Below are 27,684 nucleotides of genomic sequence, written 5' to 3'. Positions count from 1 at the left end.
GGAAAGAAAATACAGGCCAATACTCCTGATAAACATGGATGCAAACTGTCAACCAAATGCTAGCAGACTAAAAGACAGCACATTAAAAGAATCATTTGCCATGATCAATCGAGATTTATCCCTGGGATGCAAGAATGGTTTAATATATACACACGAATATATGTTATATATAACATTAACAGAATGAAGGACAAAACCATATGATCAGCTCAATAGATGCAGACAGGCTTCGACAATATTCCACATCTTTTTATAATAAAGATCTCCACAAATTAGGTGTGTAACTCAACACAATAAAAGCCATATATATTACCAACTTGCAGCCACATTATACTCAGAAGCTTTTCCCCTAAGATCAGGAATGAGACAAGGATGTCTACTCTCACACCTCTTATTCACTACAGTACTGGATGTGATAGCCAGAGCAGTCAAGTAAAAAGCAAATACATCTCATCTAAACTAGAAGGAAAGAAGTGAAACTGTCTCTATTCACTGATGACATGAACTTATATATATTGAAGTGTGGCAATGCTGCCATTCTTGATAAGGTTGCTGACAAGCCCCTGTGAATGTGGACTTTCTCTAGCTATCCTCTGGGTCATTTTGCTGTTCATGATATGAGACAGACAGTTGCTATGTGTATCATCAAAGCAGTGGACAAGAGGGCTGCTGGAGCTAGCAAGGTCACCAATTCTTCCCCAAAATCTCAGAAGGCTAAATGAATGTTATCCTTAATATTTGCTACCCCAGTTTTAATCAGTGGTGGAAGAATAGTCTCAGAACTGTTTGTTTCAATTGGCCATTTAAGTTTAATAATAAAAGAATCATTAATGAAAATAATGCATCATAAAACTTTAGAAGGAAAGTAGAGTGTCTTATGGGCCACTGGTAGGGGGAGTGTTGTTTGTTGTTGATTTTTTTTTTCTTTTTTGTATATGGCAGTTTTCAGTTACTGGGTTTAAAAACCAATACTATTTAATTAAAACAACTTGAATAAAAATCTGTCACAGCATTTTAAGAACCATTAAAACAAAGTTTAATGAGAAACCAAGAAAAGAACCCAAAATATGTTACAACGCTCTATTAATCAAAGCAGCATGACACAGCATATAAACAGATACACTGACCAAGGGAACAGAATAGAAACCTATGTATTTACCATACCATAAGCTGACTTTCAGTTGACAGGGAAAAATAAACACAAACAAGGAAAAACACATTTCATGGCGGCTCACGTCTGTAATCCCAGCACTTTGAAAGGCCGAGTTATGAGGATCACTTGAGATCAGCCTGAGAAACATAGTGAGACCCCCATTTCTACAAAAAAAACTTCTTAAAAATAATAATAAATTAGCCAACATAACCAGCTACTCAGGATGCTGAGGTGAGAGGATCTCTCAAGCCTGGGAGGTCAAAGCTGCAGTGAGCCGTGATCACTCCACTGCACTCCAGCCTCCATAACAGACCAAGGTCCTATCTCAAAACAAAACAAAACTAAAAAGTTGTTATTGATGTGACCTAAAACTTCAATAATTTACAAAGTATTTTAACCTCATAAGATGCAAAAATGGTTTTAAAATCTGAATAAGTATAGATGTCATACCTCCAGGCAACATAGATAATACTTCATTGGTAGCAGAAATGCCAACCTGCTCAAAGAGCTGCAACACTTCCAGCTGGTAGTATGTTGGGGATTTAGTTTAAGCAGCTTTGTCTGTATGTATTTCTTGTGTATATCCATGCATGAATACCTGAATCCCCAAACATATATATATGGACACATACATACACAGAAACATATATATATACATGTCATGTCATCTATCATTTACCAATATTCAAACACATATGTTAAAATAGGGTAGAAATTTATTTAGAAATAAGAGCAGATATCAAAACATAACAGGAATACTATATTAAACAAAATTTTATGAGCAAAACCATATATGTGTAATAAAACAAAATCCATGAGACCAACTTAAGTTTGACTATCTAGTAGCTACTAAGTGTGGAAAAATTGTATTTCTAACATGACTTACATCAACTACCCCTGGGGCAGTTAATTCTAAAAAACAAAATACTCATTCAGTTACTCACACCACACCTTTGCCAGCCTTTCAAGTTTTACTTGTTGACTCTGCTTCTGAATTTTATTTACCTTTGAAGAATTTAACTCATGGGAGACCACACAAGATTTATGAAATGCACATTATTTACAGGTGCATTAAAAAGTATACTTATTGAATGAACACCCGCCCTGTAAAAAGCTTACATAAAAGTATGAATGTGAACTATTTAGGCCCTGCTTTACTTGCACTGCTTTTTTTTTTTTTTTTTTTTTTTTTTTTTTTGAGATACAGTCTCACTTTGTGTCCCAGGCTGGAGTACAGTGGCTCAATCTCTGCTCACTGCAACCTCCACCTCCTGGGTTCAAGAGACTCTCCTGTCTCAGCCTCCGGAGTAGCTGGGACTACAGGTGCACATCACTATACCTGGCTACTTTTTATGTATTTTTGGTAGAGACAGGGTTTCATTATGTTGGCCAGGCTGGTCTGAAACTCCTGACCTCAGGTAATCCGCCCTCCTTGGCCTCCCAAAGTGCTGGGATTATCAGTATGAGCCACTGCATCCAACCTGTGAGTTTCTGGTTTGGTTTAGTTCTATGATTTTTCACATAAAACACAATATGTTGCATAATTATTTTGTAACTTCCTTAAAGTGCTCTTTTTAGTAAAGATTCACAAACTTGTGAGTGCATAAGAATAACGTCCTTAACAAAGGACTTGTTAAATCAGATCGCTGGGCTTATTGGTAGGAAAAATGTTGGCAAATGAATTATGCCTGCCTAACAGCAAAGAATGACGTCCATAAGATGGTATACTAGAACTTTCCAGGCCCTCATTCCACCAGAGACACCAAGTTAAGAAGAAACTGCAGACTACAATACCTTTGTAAGAGCTCTCAAGACCAGCTGAGAAACTATAGCAAGCCATGCCAAGTAAAATCAAGAAGGGACAGGAAGAGTTACTGGACTATGAGTAATTTCTCAACAGAAACATTGCAGGCCAGAAGGGAGTGGGATGACACATTTAAAGTGCTGAAATTTTAAAACTGCCAACCAAATTAACTGTATCTCGCAAACTATTCTTCAAAAATGAGTAAAAAATAAAAGTTTCCCATATAAAAGCTGCAAGAGTTAATTACTGTAAGAACTGCTCTTCAATAATTGCTAAAGAAAGTCCAAATTTGAAAAAAAAGGATGCTAAAGAGCAATATGAAAATATAAGGATTCTAGTAAAGGTAAATATGTAGAAAAATACAGTCATCTGGTTTGTTATAATTTTAGTGCATTGATTCACTTTTAATTCTTGTATGGAAGTTAAATTAAAAAAAGAAAAAGTAACTATAAATTTATGTTAATGAATAAACATAACCAAGTAGGGAGGTTACAGCTAAAGAGGCACATATATGTGACTGAAGTTAAGTTATATCAATTTAAAATAGAATGTTATAAACTTTAAGATATTTAATTGCCATGATAATATTGCAAACATAATATATCCACAATATGCACAAAAGAAATGAGCAGGGAATCCCTACCAAAAAAAAAAACTAAACACAAAGGAAGGCACTAAGACTTAAGCAGGAACAAAAAAGCTAAACAGAAAATAATTAACAAAATGGCAATAGTAAATCCTTCCCCTATTATAATCTAATTTAAATGTAAATAGATTGAAATCTAAAAATAACATTGGAGTGTTTGGGTGCAGGTGCTCAGGCCTGTAATCCTAGCACCTGAAGAGGTCAAGGCAGATGGATCATTTGAGGCCAGGAGACTAGCCTGGCCATTGTAGCAAAACCCAATCTCTACTAAAAATGTAAAAATTAGCTGCGTGTGGTGGCACACAACTGTAATCCCAGCCCCTCAGGAGGCTGAGGCACAAGAATCACTTGAACCCAGGAGTAGGAGATTGCAGTGAGCCAAGATCACGCCACTGCACTCTAGCTTGGGTGATAGAACAAGACTCCATCCCACCAAAAAAAAAAAAAAAAAAAAAAAAAGAGAGAGAGAGAGATTGAGAGACTCTGTCTCAAAATAATTTCTCAGAAGAAATAAAATAACACCGTAACATTGGAGACTATAAATTGGCTATAAAAGAACAAAACAAAACAGAATCTAACTATATGTTGTCTATCTTAGATCTAATGACATACGTAGGCTGAAGGTGAAATGATGAAAAAAGATAATCAGGCAATAGTAACCAAAAAGAGCAGGAATGACTACAATAACAGATAAAACAGACTTCATGCAAAAAAACCATTCAAAGAGGCAAAAAATGTTATATAATAATAAAAGGGTCAATTCAACAAGAAGATATTTAAAATGTTTAAAATTGAATCAGTAATAAATAGCCCACCAACCAAAAAGAGCCCAGGACAAGATGGATTCACAGCTGAATTCTAGTGGATGTAAGAAAGAAGAGCTGGTACCATTCCTGCTGAAACTATTCCAAAAAAATTGAGGAAGAGGGAATCCTCCCTAGCTCATTCTATGAGACCATCATCATCCTGATACCAAAACCTGGCAGAGACACAACTAACAAAAAAAATTTCAGGCTGATATCATTCTTGATGAATGTCAATGCAAAAATCCGTAGCAAAATACTGGCAAACTGAATCCAGCAGTAGATAAAAAAGCTAATTAGTAAACTATAATCAAGTAGGGTTTATCCTCTGGGAAGCAACGTTGGTTGAACAGATACAAATTTTAAAAATGTGGATTATCCTATAAACAGAAATAGAGACAAAAACTACAAGATCATCTCAATAGATGCAGAAAAGGCTTCTATAAAATTCAATACCACTTCATGTTAAAAGCTCCTAATGAACTAGGTATTAAAGAAACACAACCCAAAATAACAAGAGCCATCTATGACCAGCCCACAGCCAACATCATACCGAATGGACAAAAGTTAAAAGAATTTCCCTTGAAAACTGGCACAAGACAAGGAGGCCCTCTCTCATCACTCTTATTCAACATAGTATTGGAAGTTCTGGCCAGGGCAGACGGCCAAGAGAAAGAAATAAAGGGCATCCAAATAGGAAGAGAGGAAGTCAAACTATCCCTGTTTGCGGACAGCATAATCCTAAATCTAGAAAACCTCATACTCTTGGCCCAAAAGCTGATAAACAGCTTTAGCAAAATCTTAGGATACAGGGTCAATGTACAGAAACTGCTAGCATTTCTGTACACCAACAACATCCAAATCAGGAACATGATTCCATTCACAACTGCCATGAAAGAATGAAATACCTAGGAATACAGCTAACCATGGAAGTGAAAGATCTCTACAAGGATAATTACAAACCAGTGCTCAACGAAATCAGAGATGACATAAGTGGAAGAATAATCCATGCTCATGGATAAAGATGAATATTGTTAAAATGGCCATAATGTCCAAAGCAATTTATAGATTCAATGCTATTCCTATCAAACTACCGATGACATTCTTTACAGACTTGAAAAAAAAAATTAAATTCATATGAAACCACAAGAGAGCCTGAATAGCCAAGGCAATCCTAAGCAAAAAGAACAAAGCTGGAGGCATCACATTACCTGACTTCAAACCATACTACAGGACTACAGTAACTAAAACAGCATGGTAATTCTACAAAAACAGATACATAGATCAATGGAACAGAATAGATATCCCAGAAATAAGGCCACACACCTACAACTATCTGATCTCCAACTAAGCTGACAAAAACAAGGCATGGAAAAAGTACTCTCTATGCAATATATGGTGCTGGGATAACTGATTAGCCATATGTAGAAGATGGAAACCCTTCCTTTACACCATACACAAAACTCAAGTCAAGATGAATTAAAGGTTTACATATAAAACCCAAAACGTTAAAAACCCTAGAAGACAGCCTAGGCAATACCATTCTGGATGTAGGAATGGGCAAAGGTTTCGTGAAAAAGACAACAAAAGCAAATGCAGCAAAAGCAAAAATTGACAAATGGGAACTAATTAAACAGTTTCTTCACAGCAAAATAAACTATCAAGTAAGCAGACAACCTACAAAATGGGAGAAAATTTTTGCAAACTATATATCTGACAAAGGTGTAATATCCAGCTCTATAAGAAACTTTAAACAAGAAAACAACCCCATTAAAAAGTAAGCAAAGAGCCGGGCACAGTGGCTCACGCCTGTAATCCCAGCACTTTGGGAGGCCGAGGCGGGTGGATCACGAGGTCAGGAGATCGAGACCATCCTGACTAACACAGTGAAACCCTGTCTCTACTAAAAATACAAAAAAATTAGCCGGGCCTGTTGGCGGGTGCCTGCATGCGAGATCCCGCCACTGCACTCAAGCCTGGCTGACAGGGCAAGACTCTGTCTCAAAAAGATAAATAAATAAATAAAGCAAGCAAAGGACATGAACAGATATTTTTCTAAAGAAAACATGTATTCAGTCAACAAACATGTGGGAAAAAATTCAACATCACTAATCATTAGAGAAATGCAAATCAAAACCACAGTGAGATACCAGTCACACCAGTCAGAATGGCTATGATTAAGAAGTCAATAGATGTTGGCAAGGTTGTGGAGAAAATGACACACCCATACACTGTTGGTGTGAGTGTAAATTAAGTCAGCCATTGTGAAAAACAGTGTGGTGATTTCTTATAAAAGGAAAAGCACAACTACCATTCGACCCAGCAATCTCATTACTGGGTATGTACCCAAAGAAATGTAAATCCTTCTGTCATAAAGACACAAGCATGTGTATGTTCACTGCAGCACTTTTCACAATAGCAAACACGTGCAATCAACCTAAATGTCCACCAATAGTAGACTGAATAAAGAAAATGTGGCACATACACACCATGGAATACTATACAGCCATAAAAAAAGAACGGGATCAGGCTGGGTGCAGTGGCTCATGCCTGTAATCCCAGCACTTTGGGAGGCCAAGGCGGGTGGATCACAAAGTCAGGAGTTCAAGACCAGCCTGTACAACATGGTAAAACCCCGTCTCTACTAAAAATACAAAAAATTAGGCGGGTGTGGTGGTGGGCGCCTGTAGTCCCAGCTACTCGGGAGGCTGAGGCAGGAGAATTACGGGAATCCAGGAGGTGGAGGTTATGGTGAGCTGAGGCTGTGTCACTGCACTCCAGCCTGGGCAACAGAGCGAGACTCCATCTCAAAAGAAAAACAAAAACAAACAAACAAAAAACAACAACAGGATCATGTCCTTTGCAGGACCATGGATGGAGTTGGAGGCCATCATTCTTAACTAACACAGCAACAGAAAACCGAATACTGTATGTCCTCACTTATAAGTGGGAGCTAAATGATGAGAGCGCACGGGCACATAGAGGAGAACAATACACACTGGGGCCTACCAGAGGATGGAGAGTGGAAATAGGGAAAGCATCAGGAAAAACAAGTAATAGGTACTAGACTTAATGTCTGGGTGATGAAATAATCTGTACAACAAACCGCTGTGAAACAAGTCTACCTATGTAATAAACCTGCACGTGAACTTAAAATAAAAATTAAAAGAAAAGATAATAACAATTATAAATATATCTACACTAAATATCAGAGCTCTTAACTATGTGATAAAAATATTGACAGAAATAAAAACAAGAAACAAGGACAATAATATAGGAGGCATCATTCGCCCACTTTAAATAATGGGTAGAGAAATCAAATAGAAAACCAATGGAGAAACAGGACTAGTAAAATGCTGTACATGAATTGGACATACCAGACACATAGAGAACATTCCACACAACCACAGCAGAATATACTGAGGCGGGCGAATCATGAGGTCAGGAGATCAAAACCATCTGGCTAACACGGTGAAACCCCGTCTCTACCAAAAAAATACAAAAAACTAGCCAGGCATGGTGGCGGCCGCCTGTAGTCCCAGCTACTCCGGAGGCTGAAGCAGGAGAATGGCTGTAAACCCGGGAGGCGGAGCTTGCAGTGAGCAGAGATCCAGCCACTGCACTCCAGCCTGGGCGACAGAGCCAGACTCTGTCTCGAAAAAAAAAATCACACACACACACACACACACACAGATTATACAAAGTGCATTTTCTGAGCACAATATGATGCACTAAAAATCAAGAGAAATGGGAAAACTGGAAAATTACAAATGTATGGAAACTAAGCAACAAACTGTTAACCAATGGAAAACCCGGCACAATAGCACTCACTTGTAGTTCCAGCTACTTGGGAGGCTGAGTTGAAAGTAAGAGCTCTTGAGCCCTGGAGTTGAAGGCCAGCCTAGGCAACAGACCAAAAGGCAGTGTCAAAAACAAAACCACACAACCAATGAATCAAAAGAAGCTACAAGGAAAATTACCTTGACACACACTAAAATGAAAGCACGACGTATGGTACACACAACATGAGATACAATCAAAGTAGTCACAGACAGGTAAATTTACAGCTGTAAATACATGTATCAAAAAAGAAGAAAGACCTCAAACCAACTACCCAACAATATCACATGTACTCGAAAATATGTGTAACTATTATATGTTATTTAAAAATATGTGGCCAGGCACAATGGCTCACGCCTGTAATCCCAGCACTTTGGGAGGCCGAGGTGGGTAGATCATGAGGTCAGGAGATCGAGACCATCCTGGCTAATATGGTGAAACCCTGTCTCTACTAAAAATACAACAACAAAAAAAATAGCTGGGTGTGGTGGTGGGCACCTGTAGTCCCCCTACTCTGAGGCTTAGGCAGGAGAATGATGTAAGCCTGAAACGTAGAGCTTGCAGTGAGCCGAGATCACGCCACTGCACTCCAACCCAAGTGACAGAGCGAGACTCCATCTCAAGAAAAAAGAAGCTTAATAGTAGAAAAATCAACAAAACTGAATTCATATTTTGAAAAGATGAATAACGTTGGCAAATTTTGCCTACATTAAGAAAAAGACTCAACTGAATTTAGAAATGAAAGAACAGTAATTACAAGTGATGCCACAGAAATGAAAAGGAGTAAAGAGAATACAATGAATAAAATGTACACCAAGGAGTTGGATAAATCAGAAGGAATAGGCTGGGTGTAGTTGCTCACACCTGTAATCCCAGCGATCTGGGAGGCCAAAGTGGGTGGATCACCTCAGGTAGGTTTGAGACCAGCCTGGCCAACATGGTAAAACCACATCTCTACTAAAAATATAAAAAATTACCCAGGTGTGGTGACGCACACCTGTAATCCCAGTTACTCGGGAGGCTGAGGCAGAAGAATCACTTGAGTCTGGGAGCCAGAGGTTGCAGTAAGCAGAGATAGTGCCACTGTACTCTAGCCTGGATGACCGAGTGAGATTCTGTCTTTAAAAAAATAAAATAAAATAAAATAATAATAATAATAATAATACATTGCTAGAAACACACAACCTACCATGAGTATATAAGGAAGAAGTAGAAAATCTGAACAAACCAGTAACTAGTAAGATTGAATCAGAAATAAAAATCTGAGCAAAGAACAGCCCACAGTAAGATGGCTTCACTGGAGAAGTCTATCAAAGTTTAAAAATAATTTTATGCAGGCACAATAAAGAATGAAATAATGTCCTTTGTAGCAACATGGTTGCAGCTGGAGGCCATTATCATAAGGAAACTAATGCAGAAACAGAAAACCAATTGTCACATGTAAGTGGGAACTAAATCTTGGGTTAATATGAACATAAAGATGGAAACAACACATACTAAAGTCTCCAAAAGAAGGGAGTAAAGGAGTGGGGCAAGCGTTGAGAAACTTCCTATTGGGTATTATCTTAACTATGTGGCTGATGGGATCAAAAGAAGCCCAAACCTCAACACTACACATACACCCTTATAGCAAACCTGTACTAGTACATCTGAATCTAAGATAAAAATGAAAATTTTTTAAAATAAAAAAATTAATAATCCTAAAGAAGGAAGCACTCTGAAATTCATATAAAGATGCCAGTATTACATTGCTGTCAAAACCAGATAAAGACATACACAAGGCTAGGTATGGTGGCTTATGCCTATATTCCCAGCATCTTGGGAGATTAAGACAGGAATTGCTTGAGTCCAGAAGTTCGTGACAAGTCTGGGCAACTTAGGGAAACCATGTCTCTACAAAAAAATTGTAAAAAGTTAGTTAGGCATGGTAGTGTGCACTAGCAGTCCTAGCTATTCAGATGGCACGACAGTTTGAACCCAGCGGTTCAAGGTTACAGTCAGCTGCGATCGTACAACTGCACTACAGCCTGGGCAACACAGCAAGACCCTGCATCCAAAAAACATTAATTTAAAAAAAACACATAAAGACAAAAAGAAAATCACAGATCAATATCACTAATGAAAATCTATGCAAAAATTATCAGTAAAATACAAACAGGTTGAATTTAACAGCACATTATAAGGATTATAGGCTGGGATTACATGCTTGTAATCCCAGCATTTTGGGAGGCCAAGGTGGGTGGATCATTTGAGGTCAGGAGTTCGAGACCAGCCTGCCCACCATGGTGAAACCCTGCCTCTACTAAAAATACAAAAATTAGCCAAGTGTGGTGGCCAAGATGCAGTGGCATGTGCCTGTAATCCAGCTACTTGAGAGGCTGAGTAAGGAGAATCACTTGACCTTGGGAGGCGGAGGTTGCAGTGAGCCAAGATCACATCATTGCACTCCAGCCTGGGTGACAGCAAGACTCTGTCTCCAAAAAAAAAAAAAAAAAATTACATAGGCCAGGTGCCATGGCTTATAATCCTATAATCCTAGCACTTTGGAAGGTCAAAGCAGATGGATCACCTGAAGTCAAGAGTTCAAGACCAGCCTGGACAACATGGTGAAATCTTATCTCTATTAAAAATACAAAAATTAGCTGGGAGTGGTAGCAGATGTCTGTAAGCCCAGCTACTTGGCAGGCTGAGTGAGGCAGGAGAATCTCTCCAACCCAAGAGGCGGAGGTTGCAGTGAGCTAAGATCACGCCATTGCACTCCAGCCTGGGCAACACAGAAAAAAATCGCTCTCAAAACAACAACAACAAAAAAAAAACAAAAAACTGATTATATACCATGACCAGTAAGATTTTACTGGATTTTAAGAATGGTTCAACAATGCCTTTTAATACATCACATTAACAAAAACAAAGGACAAAAGCTACATGATCATTTCAATTTACATTAAAAAGCATGTGACAAGATTCCACACCTTTTCGTTATAAAATACACTTAGGCAAGAAGGGGGAACCCTCAACATAATGAGGGCAATTATTTTTATTTATTTATTTTGAGATGGAGTCTTGCTCTGTCACCCAGGCTGGAGTGCAGTGGTGCAATCTCACCTTACTGCAACAACCTCCTCCCATGTTCAAGTGATTCTCATTCTTCAGCTTCTTGAGTAGCTAGGATTACAGAAATGTGCCAGATGCCCAGCTCATTTCTGTATTTTTAGTAGAGACCTAGTTTCATGATGTTGGCCAGGCTGGTCTCAAACTCCTGACCTTAAGTCATCTACCTGCCTCAGCCTCTTAAAGTGCCGGGATTATAGGTATAAACCACCATGACTACCCAGGGCAATTTTATTTATTTTTGAGATGGAGTCTCGCTCTTTTGCTCAGGCTGGAGGGAAGTGGCACGATCTCGGCTCACTGCCACCTCTGATACCTGGGTTCAAGCAATTCTCCTGCCTCAGCCTCCCGAGTAGCTGGAGTTACAGCCATCTGCCACCACGCCCAGTTATTTTTGTATTTTTAGTACAGACGGCGTGTCACCATGTTGGCCAGGCTGGTTTCAAACTCCTGACCTCAGGTGATCTACCCAAACTCCCAAAGTGCTGGGATTACAGGTGTGAGCCACCATGCACAGCCAGCAATTATTTTTAAAAGCCCACAGCTAACACCTTATTTGATGGTGAAAGGCTGAAAACTTTTTCTCTAAAATTGAGGAAAGGCTGCTAAGTGATATAAGCCAGTCACACACACACACACACACACACACACACACACACAAACTGTATGATTCTAATAAAGTAGTCAAATTCATGGAAACAAACTAGAATAATGGTTACCAGGGCCTGGGCGGCAGTGGAGAGAGTTGTTTAATGAACATTGAGTTTCAAATATGAAACTTAAGAAACATTCACAACCATGTAAATATTCTTAGTACTATTAATTGTATACACTTAAAATGATTAAAATGGGCCGGGCGCGGTGGCTCAAGCCTGTAATCCCAGCACTTTGGGAGGCCAAGACAGGCGGATCCCGAGGTCAGGAGATCGAGACCATCCTGGCTAACATGGTGAAACCCCCTCTCTACTAAAAACTACAAAAAACTAGCCGGGCGCGGTGGCGGGCGCCTGTAGTCCCAGCTACTTGGGAGACTGAGGCAGGAGAATGGTATAAACCTGGGAGGTGGTGCTTGCAGTGAGCTGAGATCTGGCCACTGCACTCCAGCCTGGGCGACAGAGCAAGACTGTCTCAAAATAAATAAATAAAATGATTAAAATGGGAATTTTTTTTTTTTTCTTTTCACAGTAAAGCCAATCTGACTGCTGGTGCCTATGTACAATTTTTTTATGTAGTAGGTCTAGGGTGAGCCCAAGATTTTATGTATCTAAAAAGATTCAAGTAATGCTGATGCTGACCTGGCCCAGCTTCAAAATATCGTACCTTTAAGATATTGGTCATAATGCTTTTCTTTACAAAAATCCTAGAATTCCTGAGGAGTTAAAAAATAATAAAAATAAAAAATAATAAAATTGACATTGACATTGCCAGAAAACCAGTCAGTAAATTATCTTAGGTGAAATCACAGGCCTGATTGGGTATATTTTTAGGTTTTCTAAGACAACTAAGTTATTCATGATCTTACCTGGCTTACGACTCTGGCCAGTGACATTCACCATATATATTTTTTAAACATTTTAGTGGCTTTAATTATTTACTGTTTGAACCACTAAACAAACACATGTTCCTAGAGTTGAAGAACTGCAGAATCTTTATCAAAGGTGTTTTGCAACTGAAGAGAGGTGATGGAAACATATGAATGTGTTAAATGCCACTTACACATTTTAAGATAGTGACTTTTATCATGTGAATTTTACCTCCACAAAAAATTTACGAGTCTCGGTCTTCTTTGCTGTAATGTTTGACTCCTCGTTAACTTCTACCAAGCTTCTAATTTTTGTTGTAATACCCATCCCACAGTATATGTGTACACTAAAGATCTCCAAACTGAATACAAAGGAGTAACACACAAATGTGTAACTAGGGCAGGTTCTTCTGCTATGGACTTACTGCCCTCAAAAATCACTTAAGGCCTAGTGCACTGGCCTATGCCTATAACTGCACCATTTTGGGAGGCTGAGGCAGGAGGACTCCTTGAGCCCAGGGGTTTGAGACCACCGTGGGCAACATAATGAGACCCAACCCCATCTCTATAAAAAATAAAAAATTAGCCAGGCACGACAGTAGATGCCTATAGTCCCAGCTACTATGTAGGCTGAGGTGGGAGGACTGCTTGAGCCCGAGAGTTCAAGGTTGCAGTGAGTTGAGATCACAAACCACTGCACTTGAGCCTGGGCAAATGAGTGAGGCTTTGTTGTTAAAACAAAAACAAAAAACCAAAAGAAAAAAAAGAAAAAAAAAGCTCTATGCAAGGAAAATTTATTTCAGCAAGTGGAGATGCTAACCAAACAATCTTTCATTAAGATAAAACAAAAAATTGATTTTCAAAAACACATTGAGCAAAGGACTCTTCAATTAGCACAAGTACTCTGAAATACTACTTGTAAATTCATAAGGTTACCAATATTTACATAAAAAGCATTTTGTGTTCCACTTATGTACAGAATGAACTAAGTGGGGAAATAAAAATAGTCCACTATGTTTTATGTTTATTAAGACTTAAAACTGCATGTTTTAAAGAAAAAGAGTTAACTTAGTATTGGTATCATATACAAGTAAACATTTATTAACAGCAAAATATTATTTTTATTTTTGCATATTATTCTCAAGTACACATTTACAACAGTATCACACTTCCTACATGAATTCTCCATAGTATTTTAAGTATTTTACAATTTGTACAGTGGAAGGGACATACGATATTTAATACACTATTTTTCAACCAAACAATAATTTATGTCATTGTAAGATTTTGTACCTCTTTAAAACTTTCAACTTCAACATCCACTTTTTTAGCTTTGCTAATCAAATTAAGAATTAAAACCAGCCTGCAAATAATAACAGTATATAACATTAAGCACAATTTCGTTTCTGTCTTTATACAAACGTTCTATCATATTTACTTGACCAAATGCTTAATTACCTTTTAAAGGTTTCAATACTGTGGTTAAAAACAAAACAACTGTGTATAACTCCAGACTATATGAAAAACATGAAGTATGTAAAGTGTTGTTCTTTACCTTTCTGTTTATTTTTAAAATATAAATAGCTAACTATTAATTTTAAGGAGTGCTTTAAAACTCTTAAACTTTCACTTAAATACTTCCTTTTATATTACTTCAGGGAGAAAACAAATTGGAAGGAGATTTAAAGGATTCTCAAATACAAACTGAAGTTATCAAGAACAAGATAATGAAGGACAGTAACAATCAGGTAGAAACATGTATGAGGGCTAAGAAGTCCTAACAGATTTTCAAAATCCATTATATGGTTTTGGTTGGTACTAGGTTTAAATTCATGTATTACTAAACCACTTCAGAACTAGATCAAATTAATCTAACATGTCAGAGGCTGTCAATCACCAAATATTTATATTTCCTAATCCTGTAACTTTTGAATTGGTGGTCCAGAAGGAGAAAATAAAAACCTGACAGCGTAAGTTGAATGAAGCACCACCATACTAAAGCCAGAAGGTAGCTGTAATGTGGTTTAAAAAAAATTCTAATCCCCGAAAATATTCCAAATACATAGGTACCAACAGCCAAATTAAGGAACCTAAAAATGCATTTTCCATTCTCCAAAATTCTTATTAACCAAATTCTTTTTAATTATATGAATTCATTTTATATTATATCCATACATGTTATTAACTGCTTAATAACTTATTAACTCTCAAACAATAAAATTTGGAAAGTGATATATGTTCCAAATAAGGCCACGGATTTTCATTACGTATGTTTATCTTCTAATCAAAATCAACTTAACTGTTGTCTTTTTAAAACTTTACTCAGTGTAAAATAAAAAGCAGGATAAAGTTGCTAATTTGGAATTAGCTCTCATTCTGTTACATGGTACCACCACTTTCCCTTAGTCCTCTTTACTTTGCAGTGAGACAAGAGTTCCTTCACAGGATTCTCAAAAACTAAGAAACCTATGTCTGAAATAGCTTTCCAGGAAAAATTTATGATATGAAGCTGAAATTGTAAGAAAACATTCTATCTAGAAACATCTTACCTTCCATTTTTATCTATCAAAGAGTATTAGAAGATTTTCACTCTTCCTAATGTCCTTCTTTTCAATTCTTCACCTCAAATTTAGTAACTCTGAATAGTAAGTTATGAAATGCTCTCATGCATCCCTGGATCTTCCAGGTTACTGTAAATTTTCATAAGTTTAAAATTTGTGCTTGTGTGTGTAAATATGTAATAAGCAACAAAGATGCATATACAAGATTTAGAGTTACACACCAAGTTTCAAAAAATCCTGAGTCCACAATTTACCTCTAAAAGACTAAAAGTCAGTATGCAGTAAGTCTCGGGTGTTGGAATACAATGCAAGACAAAGCAGTACAAAGAGAAAACAAAAGACAAAAATAAGTAAAACTTTTCAATAATACTTTTTAAAAGTTTGCTGTGCTGACAAAAGATGTAAACACTATTAATGAAAATTAAAGGAAGTACATTTTGTCTGCTGAACAAAATGAAATTTAAACATAAATGTAGTCAATATCCTATATTAATCAATGCTAGAAGCTCAAATGTAAAATTTCATCATCATGTAATATTAAGCAAGACAAAAAAATTATTATGTTTTGCTAACTGGACTTGACAGTAAAATCTCCCATTTATGTTAGCAGATGTCTCCAATGTGAAACGTTTGTGTAGGAAGAAATGGGTCAAAAATGTTACTTTTGTAGTTATCAATCTGATTTTGTCTTAGAAGAGTACCATCAACATGAATAAATATGTAAATAAATAGTAAAGCTTTTAAGACTGAAAATTCAGTATAGAATCACAAATTATAAGCAACTTGCTTGTTGCTATTTTTCTCATCTATTAAAGAAACTGAATAGGATTCAGGACACCCTATTGAATAAAATGTAAAGAAAAGTGGACTAGAAGCGATAATTCTATTTTTACACAGCATAATTCAATGTATAGTAATGGATGTGAACAAGACTGGCTTTAAAAAACGAATTTTCTGCTTCAAGGCCAACATCTTTACAAGCTTGTAGACACAATGTTAGGGCAGGCCAACTTCTTTATGATGTCGCATTATGTGCTGGTTCTTCTCTGAAGGTCTTCGGAAGCCTTTCTTGCAGTACTCACACCGATGAGGATAGTCTTTTGTATGAATGGAAATGACGTGCCGTTTAAAGCCTGAGGCATCCGTAGTGCTATACTCACAGTACTCACACTGATATACTTTCCTGCCACTGTGTGTCTTCATATGCTTTTTAAGCTCATTTTGTTGCCTAAATCCCTTTCTACATCTCTTACACCTAAATGGAAGATCCTTTGTGTGAACTGAGAGAATATGGCGACTTAGAACAAATGGGTCTGCAATCTTAAAGTCACAATGTCTACATTGGTGCATTTTTTTACCTTTGTGGACAGCCACATGCTTCTTGAGTTCTGAAGGCCTGTGAAAGCCTTTCTCGCACATCTCACACTTATGAGGATAGTCTTTTGTATGAACTGAAATTACGTGTCGTTTCAAATCACTTGAGTTTGAACTCTTGTGGTCACAATGCAAACACTGGTGTGTTTTGTTTTCTTGGTGGACAAGAGTATGCTGCTGCACTTCTTTGGTATCTGAGAAAGTCAGAAGACAAATATCACACTTGAATGGCATCTCTTTACTATGCTTTGTTTTTATATGTGTTTTCAAGTTGGAAGAGTCTGCAGACCTATATTCGCAGTACTGGCATTGGTATGGCTTCTCCCCTGTATGGATTCGCATGTGCTTTTTGAGTTCCGATGGGTGTCGGAAACCTTTACCACACTCCACACAAATATGAGGAAAGTTCTTGCTGTGGACTGCCAAGAGGTGGCGATTCAATAACCCCTGTTCAGCTGTCTCATATTCACAGAATTTACACTTGTGTATTTTGTTGGCCCCTTTTTCCTTGTGCACCATTTTGTGAGTAAACAAAGCCCCCGCATGAGAAAAATGCTTCCCACACTCATCACATTGAATGGCCTTCTCTGCCTTGCTGGTCAGCTTGTGGCTCTCCAGGTGGTTATGTAAACTTATCTTCTTGTTGGTAGTGTAATCACAGTCAGTACAGTGGTACTTCTTCTTGGCAAGGTGTTCGGGATGGTTTTTCATGTGTCTTTTCAAAAAACCTCTCGACTTAAACTTCTTCCCACAAATCATGCAAGGATAGACAGTCAAAGGATGACCATCAGGGCCAATAATTATTGCTAAGAAGGGAAAAGAAAGCAGTATGAGTGCTTAATCAAACTTCTGGTTTCCTCATGAATTTAAAGCTTGTGTTCTGAACATTACCGGGCAAATACTTTTATTAACATTCCTTTTACTGCTTTTCAATGTTAAGAGTTATAGTAATGTCCTAATCAAGAGAAGTGGTTTGGTTCAGTATGAATCAATCTCACCCCCTCCAGCTTAAAAAAATAAATCAATCAAGCAGTGATAAAATAACATGAATTTAGAAATGTATAGCAAATAACCCATAGAAATCAAGGCCAGCATTTCTTCTTTGGTGACTGACTCCAAGCCAAATATATGCTAACAGTAAAGCTTAACTGCACCTATAAATAAATTTTAATATGCAAAGAAGTATTCAAAACAACACAGGATAGTAATCTGTCCTGTAAATAACCTAAGTACTTCTTCCACTTCTCTGTAAATAATACCTGCTTTATGGTGGTATACGTAGATCCATGTAATTTTGTTCACTTAAAGTTAGGTAACATTTTAGAAATTTATTTTCCTTTTCACTAAATCACCAGAGGATTTTAATTCTTTTTCCTGAATGTTTGAGGCACAACTGTTTCTTTTTATCCAAGAAAATCATTCATGAATATCACTGAATTTTGAAATGTTTTCTTTCAAATTCAATACACAAAAATACACGGGGCCTAGCAGCTAAAACTCCATCATAATACTCCTGTGGAACTCACCTGTTTGGTACTGCCTGGAATCAGGTCTTCTCTTTTTCTTTGGTTTTTGTTTAGCCAGTCTGCCAAGGCCAGTAGACTCATCTACGTGCAAGAGAGCACTTGCAGTGCCATTCCGGTTTTCAATTCCATCAGAATTATTACCTAACGACGTGCATTAAAACACAAAATTACACAACATTATAAATTCTAAAGAATCAGGAATTCTTTATTAACAACAAGAAGTCCTGACATTCACGAATGACAGAAAGTCCTTATTTTTTATTTTTATTCTTTTTTTTTTTTTAATGTATCTTTGAGACAGAGTCTTGCTCTGTCACCCAGGCTAGAGTGCAGAGGTATAATCTTGGCTCACTCCAACCTCCTCCTCTCAGGTTTAAGCAATTATCCTGCCTCAGCATCTTGAATAGCTGGGATTACAGGAACACACCATCATACCCATCTCATTTTTTTGTATTTTTAGTAGAGAGGAGGTTTCACCATATTGGCCAGGTTGATCTTGAACTCCTGACCTCAGGTCATCCACCTACCTCAGACTACCAAAGTGCTGGGATTACAGGCGTGAGCCACTACCCCTGGCCCCCAACTGCAGATAATGTGTTTTATGGGCATATTTATGGCAAGACCATGGGCAGTGCCTAGCTTCCATATCTAGCAGCATGTTGCTCTACTGGACTCCCTTATTACCTCCCAAAATTGTAAAGTTATGAGTTACCTATAAACCAAGATTTAAAATGTTAGACTAAAAGCTCCCACACTTACGTAATAAAGGCATGAAAGTTCATGTTAAAATTAAAGGCAACAGGGAGACTATGTAATCTTCCTCTACTTTTGCTTAAGTCATGAAACCCTAAGACCACAGAAATCACTTTCAACGGCGAATTAATGTTCAAAAACCACTCAATCCTTCTAGCTACTATGTAAGTTACCATAAGCTGCTGCCCATGCAATTGGCACGAAGGTTTTCATTTCATCCTCATCAATTTGCTGCTCATGCACAGCAGCTGCTGCTGCTGCAACAGCAGCATCCTCCTCTCCTACGATCACTTCCATATAAACTTCATCAGCAATTTCAGCAACATCTAAGCACAAAATAAATAAAAAAATTTTTGTGACTAGGTTTACAGAGATCACACAGAAAAAATACATTAGTAGGAAAAAATAAACTGGTTGAATTAATCATTCGTTTCTTGGCTTTCACCATAATTAAGTTTATAAAGCAACAATGAAAACATACATAGTCACTGATATGTTTCCTTGGAATATGGCAATATAGTAATCTCTACAACAGTGTTGCTTATTTTTTTCAAATATTGGTTGCATTAAAAAAAAAACAAAAACAAAACCCAACTTGGGCAGGGCACAGTGGCTCACGCCTATAATCCCAGCACTTTGGGAGACCAAGGTGGGCGGATCATGAGGTCAAGAGATCCAGACCATCCTGGCCAACATGGTGAAACCCTCATCTCTACTAAAAATACAAAAATTAGCTGAGTGTGGTGGTGCATGCCTGTAGTCTCAGCTACTTGAGAGGCTGAGGCGGGAACATGGGAGGTGGAAGTTGCAGTGAGCTGAGATTTCACCACTGCATTCCAGCCTGGCGACAAAGTAAGACTCTGTCTCAAAAAAACAAAAAACAAAAAACACAGCTTATAGAAAGATAAAACCCTCTCCCACAAAAAAAGCCACATACTGGCACATATACATCACGGAATACTATGCAGTCATAAAAAATAATGAGATCATGTCCTTTGCAGGGACATGGATGAAGCTGGAAACCACCATCCTCAGCAAATTAACACAGGAGTAGAAAACCAAACACCACATGTTTTCACTCATAAGTGGGAGTTGAACAATGAGGACACATGGACACAGGGAGGGGAACATCACACACTGGGGCCTGTTGTGGGGTGGGGTGCAAGGGAAGGGAGAGCATTAAGACAAATACCTAATGGATGGTGGGCTTAAAAACCTAGATGATGGGTTGATAGGTGCAGCAAACCACCATGGCACATGCATACCTATGTAACAAACCTGCACATTCAGCACATGTATCCCAGAACTTAAAGTAAAATTTTTTTTTAAAAAAACCACATACTTAAATCTTCATCTTCTTGTTGAGAGTCATTGACAGTCATATAAACCATCTTTTCCCTGGGAACACGAATACTGCTGTTCTGATCAAGTAGTTCAACTCCATGATCATTTTCAGGCTCACTCTCCACAATGTCTACAGTTCCACCTATCAGAGAAGATGAAAGCTCCAAAAATTATTAGAGAGTTCATTTTCACATATTTTGCTTACATGTTTTCATATATTTTTATATTACTAAATCAAAAATATGTCTTGAAAGTTGTCTTTGGAAAAGAGTTCAAATTTTCCAACCTAAATAATCTAAACTAAATGCTAAATATCAATGAAAAAAAGGAACCTGTTTATTTTTTTGACACCATTTGGTTGAAACATTTGGATGATGATGTATAAAATGCTGACGGCTTCCTCTTACCTAAGTCATCTTCTCCAGGGTCAGCTTTAAAAATGTATACCTTGATGACTTCAGGACAAGTGCCATCCACTTTACAAGGATCCATTTCTGATTCTGCATCGATGGTCACTCCAGTGGAACCATCATGTTCTATTTTGCCAGCATCATCCACTGAAAAGGCAGAAAACATATCATCAACAATAACAGCAGATGCTTTAAAACTTAAGAAAACTAATAAAAGGACATACATCATCTTTGCTTGTCATAAAGTAAAAGCATACAATATTACAAGTATTCTGCTTTATTTTTTGAGATGGGGTCTTTTCTTGTTCTGTCACTCAGGCTAGAGTACAGTGGCACAATTACAGTTCACTGCACCTTTGACTCCAGAATTCAAGCAATCCTTCCGCCTCAGCCTACTTCAGTAGCTGCAACAACAGGCGTATGCCACCATGCTCAGCTAATTTTTTTATTTTTTTGTACAGACAAGGTCTCACTATTTTTCTCTGGCTTATTTCCAATTCTTAGGCTCAAGCAATTCTCCCACCTCAGCCTCACAAAATGCTGGGATTACAAGCTTGAGCCACAGAACCCAGTTTACCAATGTTCCTGAAGATCTGAGAAATAATGCCCTACTAGTAAATTCAGTACACACTAGTCCTAATATATTTTATGAGCATTACCTAACATTCAGTACTTCTGAATACAATTGTCTTATCTGTTTCTATGAGAATCATAAACTTTTTAAAAATCAAAATATGGTTGCCAGAAACATAAATTCTGGCTGGCCGTGGTGGCACATGTCTGTAATCCCAGCACTTTGGGAGTCAGAGGCAGGCAGATCACCTGAGGTCTGGAGTTTGAGACCAGCCTGGTCAACATAGTGAAACCCCTGTCTCTACTAAAAATACAAAAAAAAATGAGTTGGGCATGGTGGCAGGCGCCTGTAATCCCAGCTACTCAGGAAGCTGAGGCAGGAGAATCGCTTGAACTTGGAAGGCAGAGGTTGCAGTGAGTCAAGATTGCACCACTGTACTCCAGTCTGGATGACAGAGTGAAACTCTCAAAAAATAAATAAACATAAAAATAGTTGTAAATTCTAATATTAATCTGTTTAAACCTAATACTACACACATATGCATTTAAAAATACACACACACACACACAAAAAACATATACATGAGTTCATAGAAGTAATGAGTCTGGGTCTACTGCTGGCAAATAAGTAAGATGTAGGGCTTAAGTATCTTCTTAAATGACTTAAGGCAGACTGTTTCATGTTTATGTATTAAAAAAAAAAAAAAGAATCCTTACTTACCAATAAAGTGAATATATGATTTCCAACAGTGGGCTCAGGGTATCTACAACAAACTTTTAAGTGTTATACAGTAAGGGAATCAAGTGTGCTGTTATGCTTGGGACTTCAAAATTTTAACAAAAGTAAAACATAGTATCTAAAAAAATACACTCTGGATTGCAGTAAATACCAAAAATATGACCCCCATATAATGTAACCTTACATTACACACCACTGTGGGCACTGACTACTATCTTTAGCACAACAGAAAGTGTGGCACGAACAATAGCCCAACAGAACAATTTAATTTATCACAAAAGTCAGATTTTTCAATATTCAGTCCATTACAGAAACACTGAGTAATGTTCTCTCTGTTCTGGGCCCACCTGGCCTGTATGACACAGCAAGAGACCAACCACAGAGGAGCAGGACCCCAAGAAGCTTTTTCATTTCCCCTTTCCCATTTTAGTTTTCTTTTTGTATTCCTCTGCTGACTATATTTCATTATCCTTTTGGCTAGATATTTATGTTTAATTCAATTAAACAATGATTCACAACTATAAATCAGACTCTGGGCAAGTATTAGAGGTGTAAACTTTAAAAGAAATTGACCCAAGGCCAGGCATGGTGATTCGCACCTGCAATCCCAGGGCTTTGGGAGGTGGACGTGAGTGGACTGCTTCAAGCCAGCCTGGTCAACATGGCAAAACATGTTTTCTACTGAAAATACAAAAGCTGGGCATAAAGGCACATGCCTGTACTCCCAGCTTCTCGGGAAGCTGAGGCACAAGAATCATTTGGACCCAGGAGGCTGAGGCTGAGGCACAATAATCATTTGAACCCAGGAGGCTGAGGCTGAGGCTGAGGCACAAGAATCATTTGAACCCAGGCCAGAGGCTGCAGTGAGCTAAGATCTCACCACTGCACGCAAGCCTGGGCAACAGAGAAAGACTATCTCTGGAAAAAAAAAAAAAAAAAGGTAATGGACCCAAGAAATTTATAATTAAGTGAAAAAGCAGACAGATGAACAGATGATTATTTTAAAATGTGATCATAATAATGTAGTTACTTTTTATTAAGTGATTACTGAAAGCATTACTTAATACTCATAATAACTCCATGAGGAAGTGCTATAATACTGTCGACATTTTACAGTAAAGCAAACTTGAATGATTTATCTAAGGTCACACATCTAGTAACTGGCAAAACCAGAATTCAAATCTTGATCCATGTAATTCACAAGAAACAATCATCAACCTCTGGTGTTTGAAAAATGCTGTAAGTTTAAGCTGTTAGAGGCAATAATAATTTTTTCTAAAAATAAAAAACAATATAACAAAAGATGGTTTCCATTAGTGCAGAGCAGATAAATGCACTCACAATTCAACTACAATGAGTATTACTAGAAAAGGCAATGGTGATAGTTTTGACTACTTTAGGTTTTAAATTCTTAGTCTTAACTTTTAACAGTGGCTTATAACACAGAATTTAGATTTTGAAATCTTTGCATACTTTTCAAATTCCCCATCTTGTTCTTCAAAAGATCCAAAACTATATTTGTCTAATCAAAATTCTCTAAAGCCAATGTTAAAGAAACAAAAATACAATGACAATATAATTTGGTTTCTTACTAGGAATTACAGACTACTTTCAAATAGCATCTCCTTGTTACAAACATGGATATTATAAAATCTAACTACTTAACCCAGGATATCAGAACTTGAAACACTGGGCTACTAAAAGCTACTAAAACTTAACTATTTAAACACAAGATGTAAGAACCCAAAACAATGGGGAAAAAAGTTTTGTCTAATTTGGACACAGTAACATGTTTTCAAATCACGTTTTAATATACATTTGTCTTCAAAACAAAATGTCACTTAGAAAGACACTAGCTGATTCCTTGATTACTTAGAAGAAAAAATTAAATTTTCTTTTTTTTCTTGAGATAGGAGTCTCACTCAATTACCCAGGCTGGAGTGCATTGGTGCTATCTCAGCTCACAGCAACTCCCAAGTTCAAGTGACTTTCTTGCCTTAGCCTCCTAAGTAGCTGGGATTACAGGCATGTGCCAACACGTGTTGTCAATTTTTGTATTTTTAGTACAGATGTGGTTTTGCCATATTGGCCAGGCTGGTCTTGAACTTCCTGACCTCAAGTGATCCAGTTGCCTTGGCCTCCCAAATTGCTGGGATTACAGGCTTGGGCCACTGCACTTGACCTAAAATTTCTTTAAACATAAAATTATACTAATTTTGAACTCTCTAGTGCAATCTTTAATGTTAACACTGGTGTACATTATTTTTATTAAAACTGATTTGTTTTCCCATACAATGAAATAATATTTTATAAATTTTCAAGGTGTCCACAAGATAGTATTCGTATAAAACAGGCTGGGGAGTCAGAAATGTTTTGGCAAATGTTGCAAAGTGCAATAACAGCTGCCCCCCAAAAAAGTGAAGGTATCTCATGTAGACTGAAAGAGAACAGCACTTATTCTATGCAAAGAATACAGCAGGTAGGGGGACAGGACAGTAAGAGAGTACGTTCTTCAATACTGCTGCAGATCAGGCCATAGTGGGAAATGTGACCAACTGGTAAACCAAAACCAGGTTTACTGGAGGACTTTATGCACCAGGCAGAGGGGCTCAAACTTAATTCTGGTAGACTGCAAGTTTCTCGATCTGATTAAAATCAGAATCTGCAGGTATGGAATGAACTTGTATACACAAATAGACTCCAAGGTATCCTACTCCTGGGGATTCTTATCAGAGATCTGATAATTTCTGCTTTTAAAAAGAGCAGTCACTAAGTCAGATCAGTATTTTTGCTAAAGCATCCTGCTGACCTTATAAAAAAGCATATTTGAAGAGATCAAGAAATGACGCAGAGAACTACAGCTTCAGTACATTTAGGTGACAGATAATGAGGCCTTGAATGAGGACAAAGGTAGTACAAATGGGGATAAAGGCTGGAGTTGAGTCATATTTAAGAATAAACCGAGAAGACGGAATGAATGACATGTGAAGCCACCTACAGAATATTCAACTCTGAAAGTTGAAGATCAACACCAATTTGGAAGCCATCAGCAAAATGTTAACTAAAAAACACTTGAGATCATGCAGTGAGCATCTGCAGTGTAAAGAAAATCATGAGCTAAAGACACAGTCCCAGTGAGATTACAATTTAAGGCAGTGGCAAGAAAGAATTCACACAGTAACCCAAGTAGAAAAAGCTGGAGAGGTAAGTAGAAGGGCATGAAAGAAGCTAGGGAGTTAAAGGTTCCAAGTATCCTAGTAAAACCTGATGTAATAACACAAGCCAATGAGCTACAAAAGGGAGAGGTGAGGAAATGAGAAGGATGTCTGTCTTTATAACTCATAGCTTAATTTTTAGCTGGTCACGTTATCTCACTTTTCTTTGCTTCCTCAGAAAATGAATTATAGTTCTGCTGAGGAAAAAAATTGGTTACTGGATTTCCACTGGACTGCATTTTGTCTAAATTAATATCATAAAAATGGTGCTAGTTTTTTGCTTTGCAGTCTTAAAATGCAAGCACATGGCTTGTGCCTCTCCATTCATTTAAATTGTCTCATCTTTCAAAACCAGGTTGTTAAAACTTCATTTACAACTAACCTCAGAAACAAAACAGTTTACCTGATTTCTCTCTCCTAAGGTTTCCAACCAGACACCTTGACAATGGTATCAATCTGTCTTCTTAAAAGAAAGATCCAGTCACTTTACCCTCCTGCCCTAGACTCTAGTACTCCTTTTCCTACCAAGTAAAATACAAATTGCACAGTCTAGCAACCCAAATCTGCCTAAACTGCTTTGATCTTTACAGTATTATTGCCCCCAATATCTCATGGGCCCCAAATTTAAGAAATACTATTTTATTATTTATTCCCTTATACTTCTTCAACTTTGCTCTAAAAGACAGCTTTTTCTTGAGATGATCCACTTTAATATTTAAGAAAGTATTTTAAAAAAAATTAGAGTTCTCAAAAACAACACCATCTGAAATACCAATAGAATTTACAAAAATATTATTCAGATATTTCTCAATGCATATATACAACTAAAAGAACAGAAAGAAGGACAAATATAAGTTTAAAATTAAAATTGAAATGTTACTTTTAAACAAAAATTTTATAGCAATTTGAACAAGTAAAACAGCTTAATTCCATGGCTGGTCATTCTAACTGTTCTCTTGCATATTTTTTCAACTCCTATGCCCCTGTCTGATTTGATAATACTTGACTGGCAAAACCGCAAACCTAGCTGATATAATTTTATGTCAGCATCTACATCTATGCAGCTAAGTCTAGACAGAAAAAAAAAACAGCATGATGTAGATAGTGTCATCTTTAAATATATAAATATGAACCTTGAGTAGATGCTATTTGCCGTATTTTTCTTAAAATTCCAATACTACCTGCCTGTTATCTTATTTCCCACCTTACCGAGAACCCAAAGCAGAAAGGATGATCCACTGCCTGCACCATCTGTCCTACTGCCAACAACTCAACTTTGTATTTCCTTCACATTGCCACAGACAAGCAGTATTCCTTTCCACTTAAAACCAATGCCCCCACATAAGCACTAAATTATACCTTCTCTTTTCTGTTTTTTTGCTTTTTTTTTTTTTCAGTTATCCCCTATACCACCAATTTATCTATCACCCTCTAAAGGAATATTCCCACCAGGAAATAAGCTTTTTCTTTGAAACAACACTAAAACAAACAAAAATTCCATCTTCTCTTGATCTCACTTCTCCTGCAAGCAACTGTTTCGTATCTCCAGTGATTCTCATTGCACATTCTTTCTCTAAACTTATACTTCCATCAAGCTTTTGTCCATGATTTCACTGAATCTGTTCACCAAAGAAATACATGACCAACTCTGAGTCCTCATCTGACTTGCCTAAGTTGCCGCATTTGATGCAAACTGTCACTGTCCTCTCTACTGAACTAAGATCAATACATGCATTTCCTTTTTGAAGTCTATGATACAACTCAAACTGAGGTCTATGACAAAATGTCATCCTTCCAGCAAGGCATCCCTGACCATCTCTGAAACTCACAATCCTTTTGATTAAGCTCTTTTACTTTCCCAAGACACATTATAATACACATTTAAATAATTTTACGTATATACAGTCATACTAGAAGTCCATCACGATGAGGGAAAGGAATCTCTATTTTGTGCACTAATGTATTCCAAGACTTGACAATACTGTCTAGCCTTAGTAAATATCTAACATTCAGTTTGTTATATATATGAAAGAAGATCAATTAAATGTCTATTAATTCAAAACAGAAGATTTTAAAATACTCTTCTAAGAAAAATATGGGCTGGGAGAGGTGCCTCAAGCCTGTAATCCCAGCACTTTGGGAGGCTGAGGCGGGTGGATCACGAGGTCAGGAGATCAAGACCATCCTGGCTAACACGGTGAAACCCCGTTGCTATTAAAAATACAAAACAGCTAGGTGTGGTGGCGGGCGCCTGTAGTCCCAGCTACTCGGGAGGCTGAGGCAGGAGAATGGCGTGAACCCAGGAGGCAG

General features: G+C 37.4%; 1 protein-coding gene and 1 long non-coding RNA gene across 6 annotated transcripts in view; one reads left to right on the top strand and one right to left on the bottom strand.

Moving 5' to 3' along the window:
- Positions 1–27,684, top strand: part of LOC141409505 (uncharacterized) — a 36,838-nt gene that overhangs the window by 6,041 nt on the left and 3,113 nt on the right. The window contains exon 3 of the long non-coding RNA XR_012430461.1: positions 14,538–14,627. This is a non-coding gene — a long non-coding RNA (uncharacterized lncRNA). The remainder of the gene's footprint in view (positions 1–14,537; positions 14,628–27,684) is intronic.
- Positions 13,953–27,684, bottom strand: part of ZFY (zinc finger protein Y-linked) — a 48,535-nt gene continuing 34,803 nt past the window's right edge. For 4 of the 5 annotated variants that reach the window (XM_074030427.1, XM_074030426.1, XM_074030428.1 and 1 more), the window contains 5 exons: positions 20,845–20,994; positions 20,436–20,579; positions 19,267–19,419; positions 18,341–18,481; positions 13,953–17,620 (listed from right to left, as the gene is read on the bottom strand). In XM_074030427.1, the coding sequence (XP_073886528.1) occupies positions 16,437–17,620; positions 18,341–18,481; positions 19,267–19,419; positions 20,436–20,579; positions 20,845–20,994 (1,772 nt within the window). In that variant the 3' untranslated portion in view covers positions 13,953–16,436. Of the gene's footprint in view, positions 17,621–18,340; positions 18,482–19,266; positions 19,420–20,435; positions 20,580–20,844; positions 20,995–27,684 lie in introns of those variants that run through there. The other variant, XM_074030430.1, reaches the window with a different exon arrangement.

Source organism: Macaca fascicularis, chromosome Y (genome assembly GCF_037993035.2).
Source record: "Macaca fascicularis isolate 582-1 chromosome Y, T2T-MFA8v1.1".
NCBI classification, from domain to species: Eukaryota; Metazoa; Chordata; class Mammalia; order Primates; family Cercopithecidae; genus Macaca; species Macaca fascicularis.
Note: the sequence above shows the minus strand (reverse complement) of the source record. Positions and strands in the feature narration are given on the sequence as shown.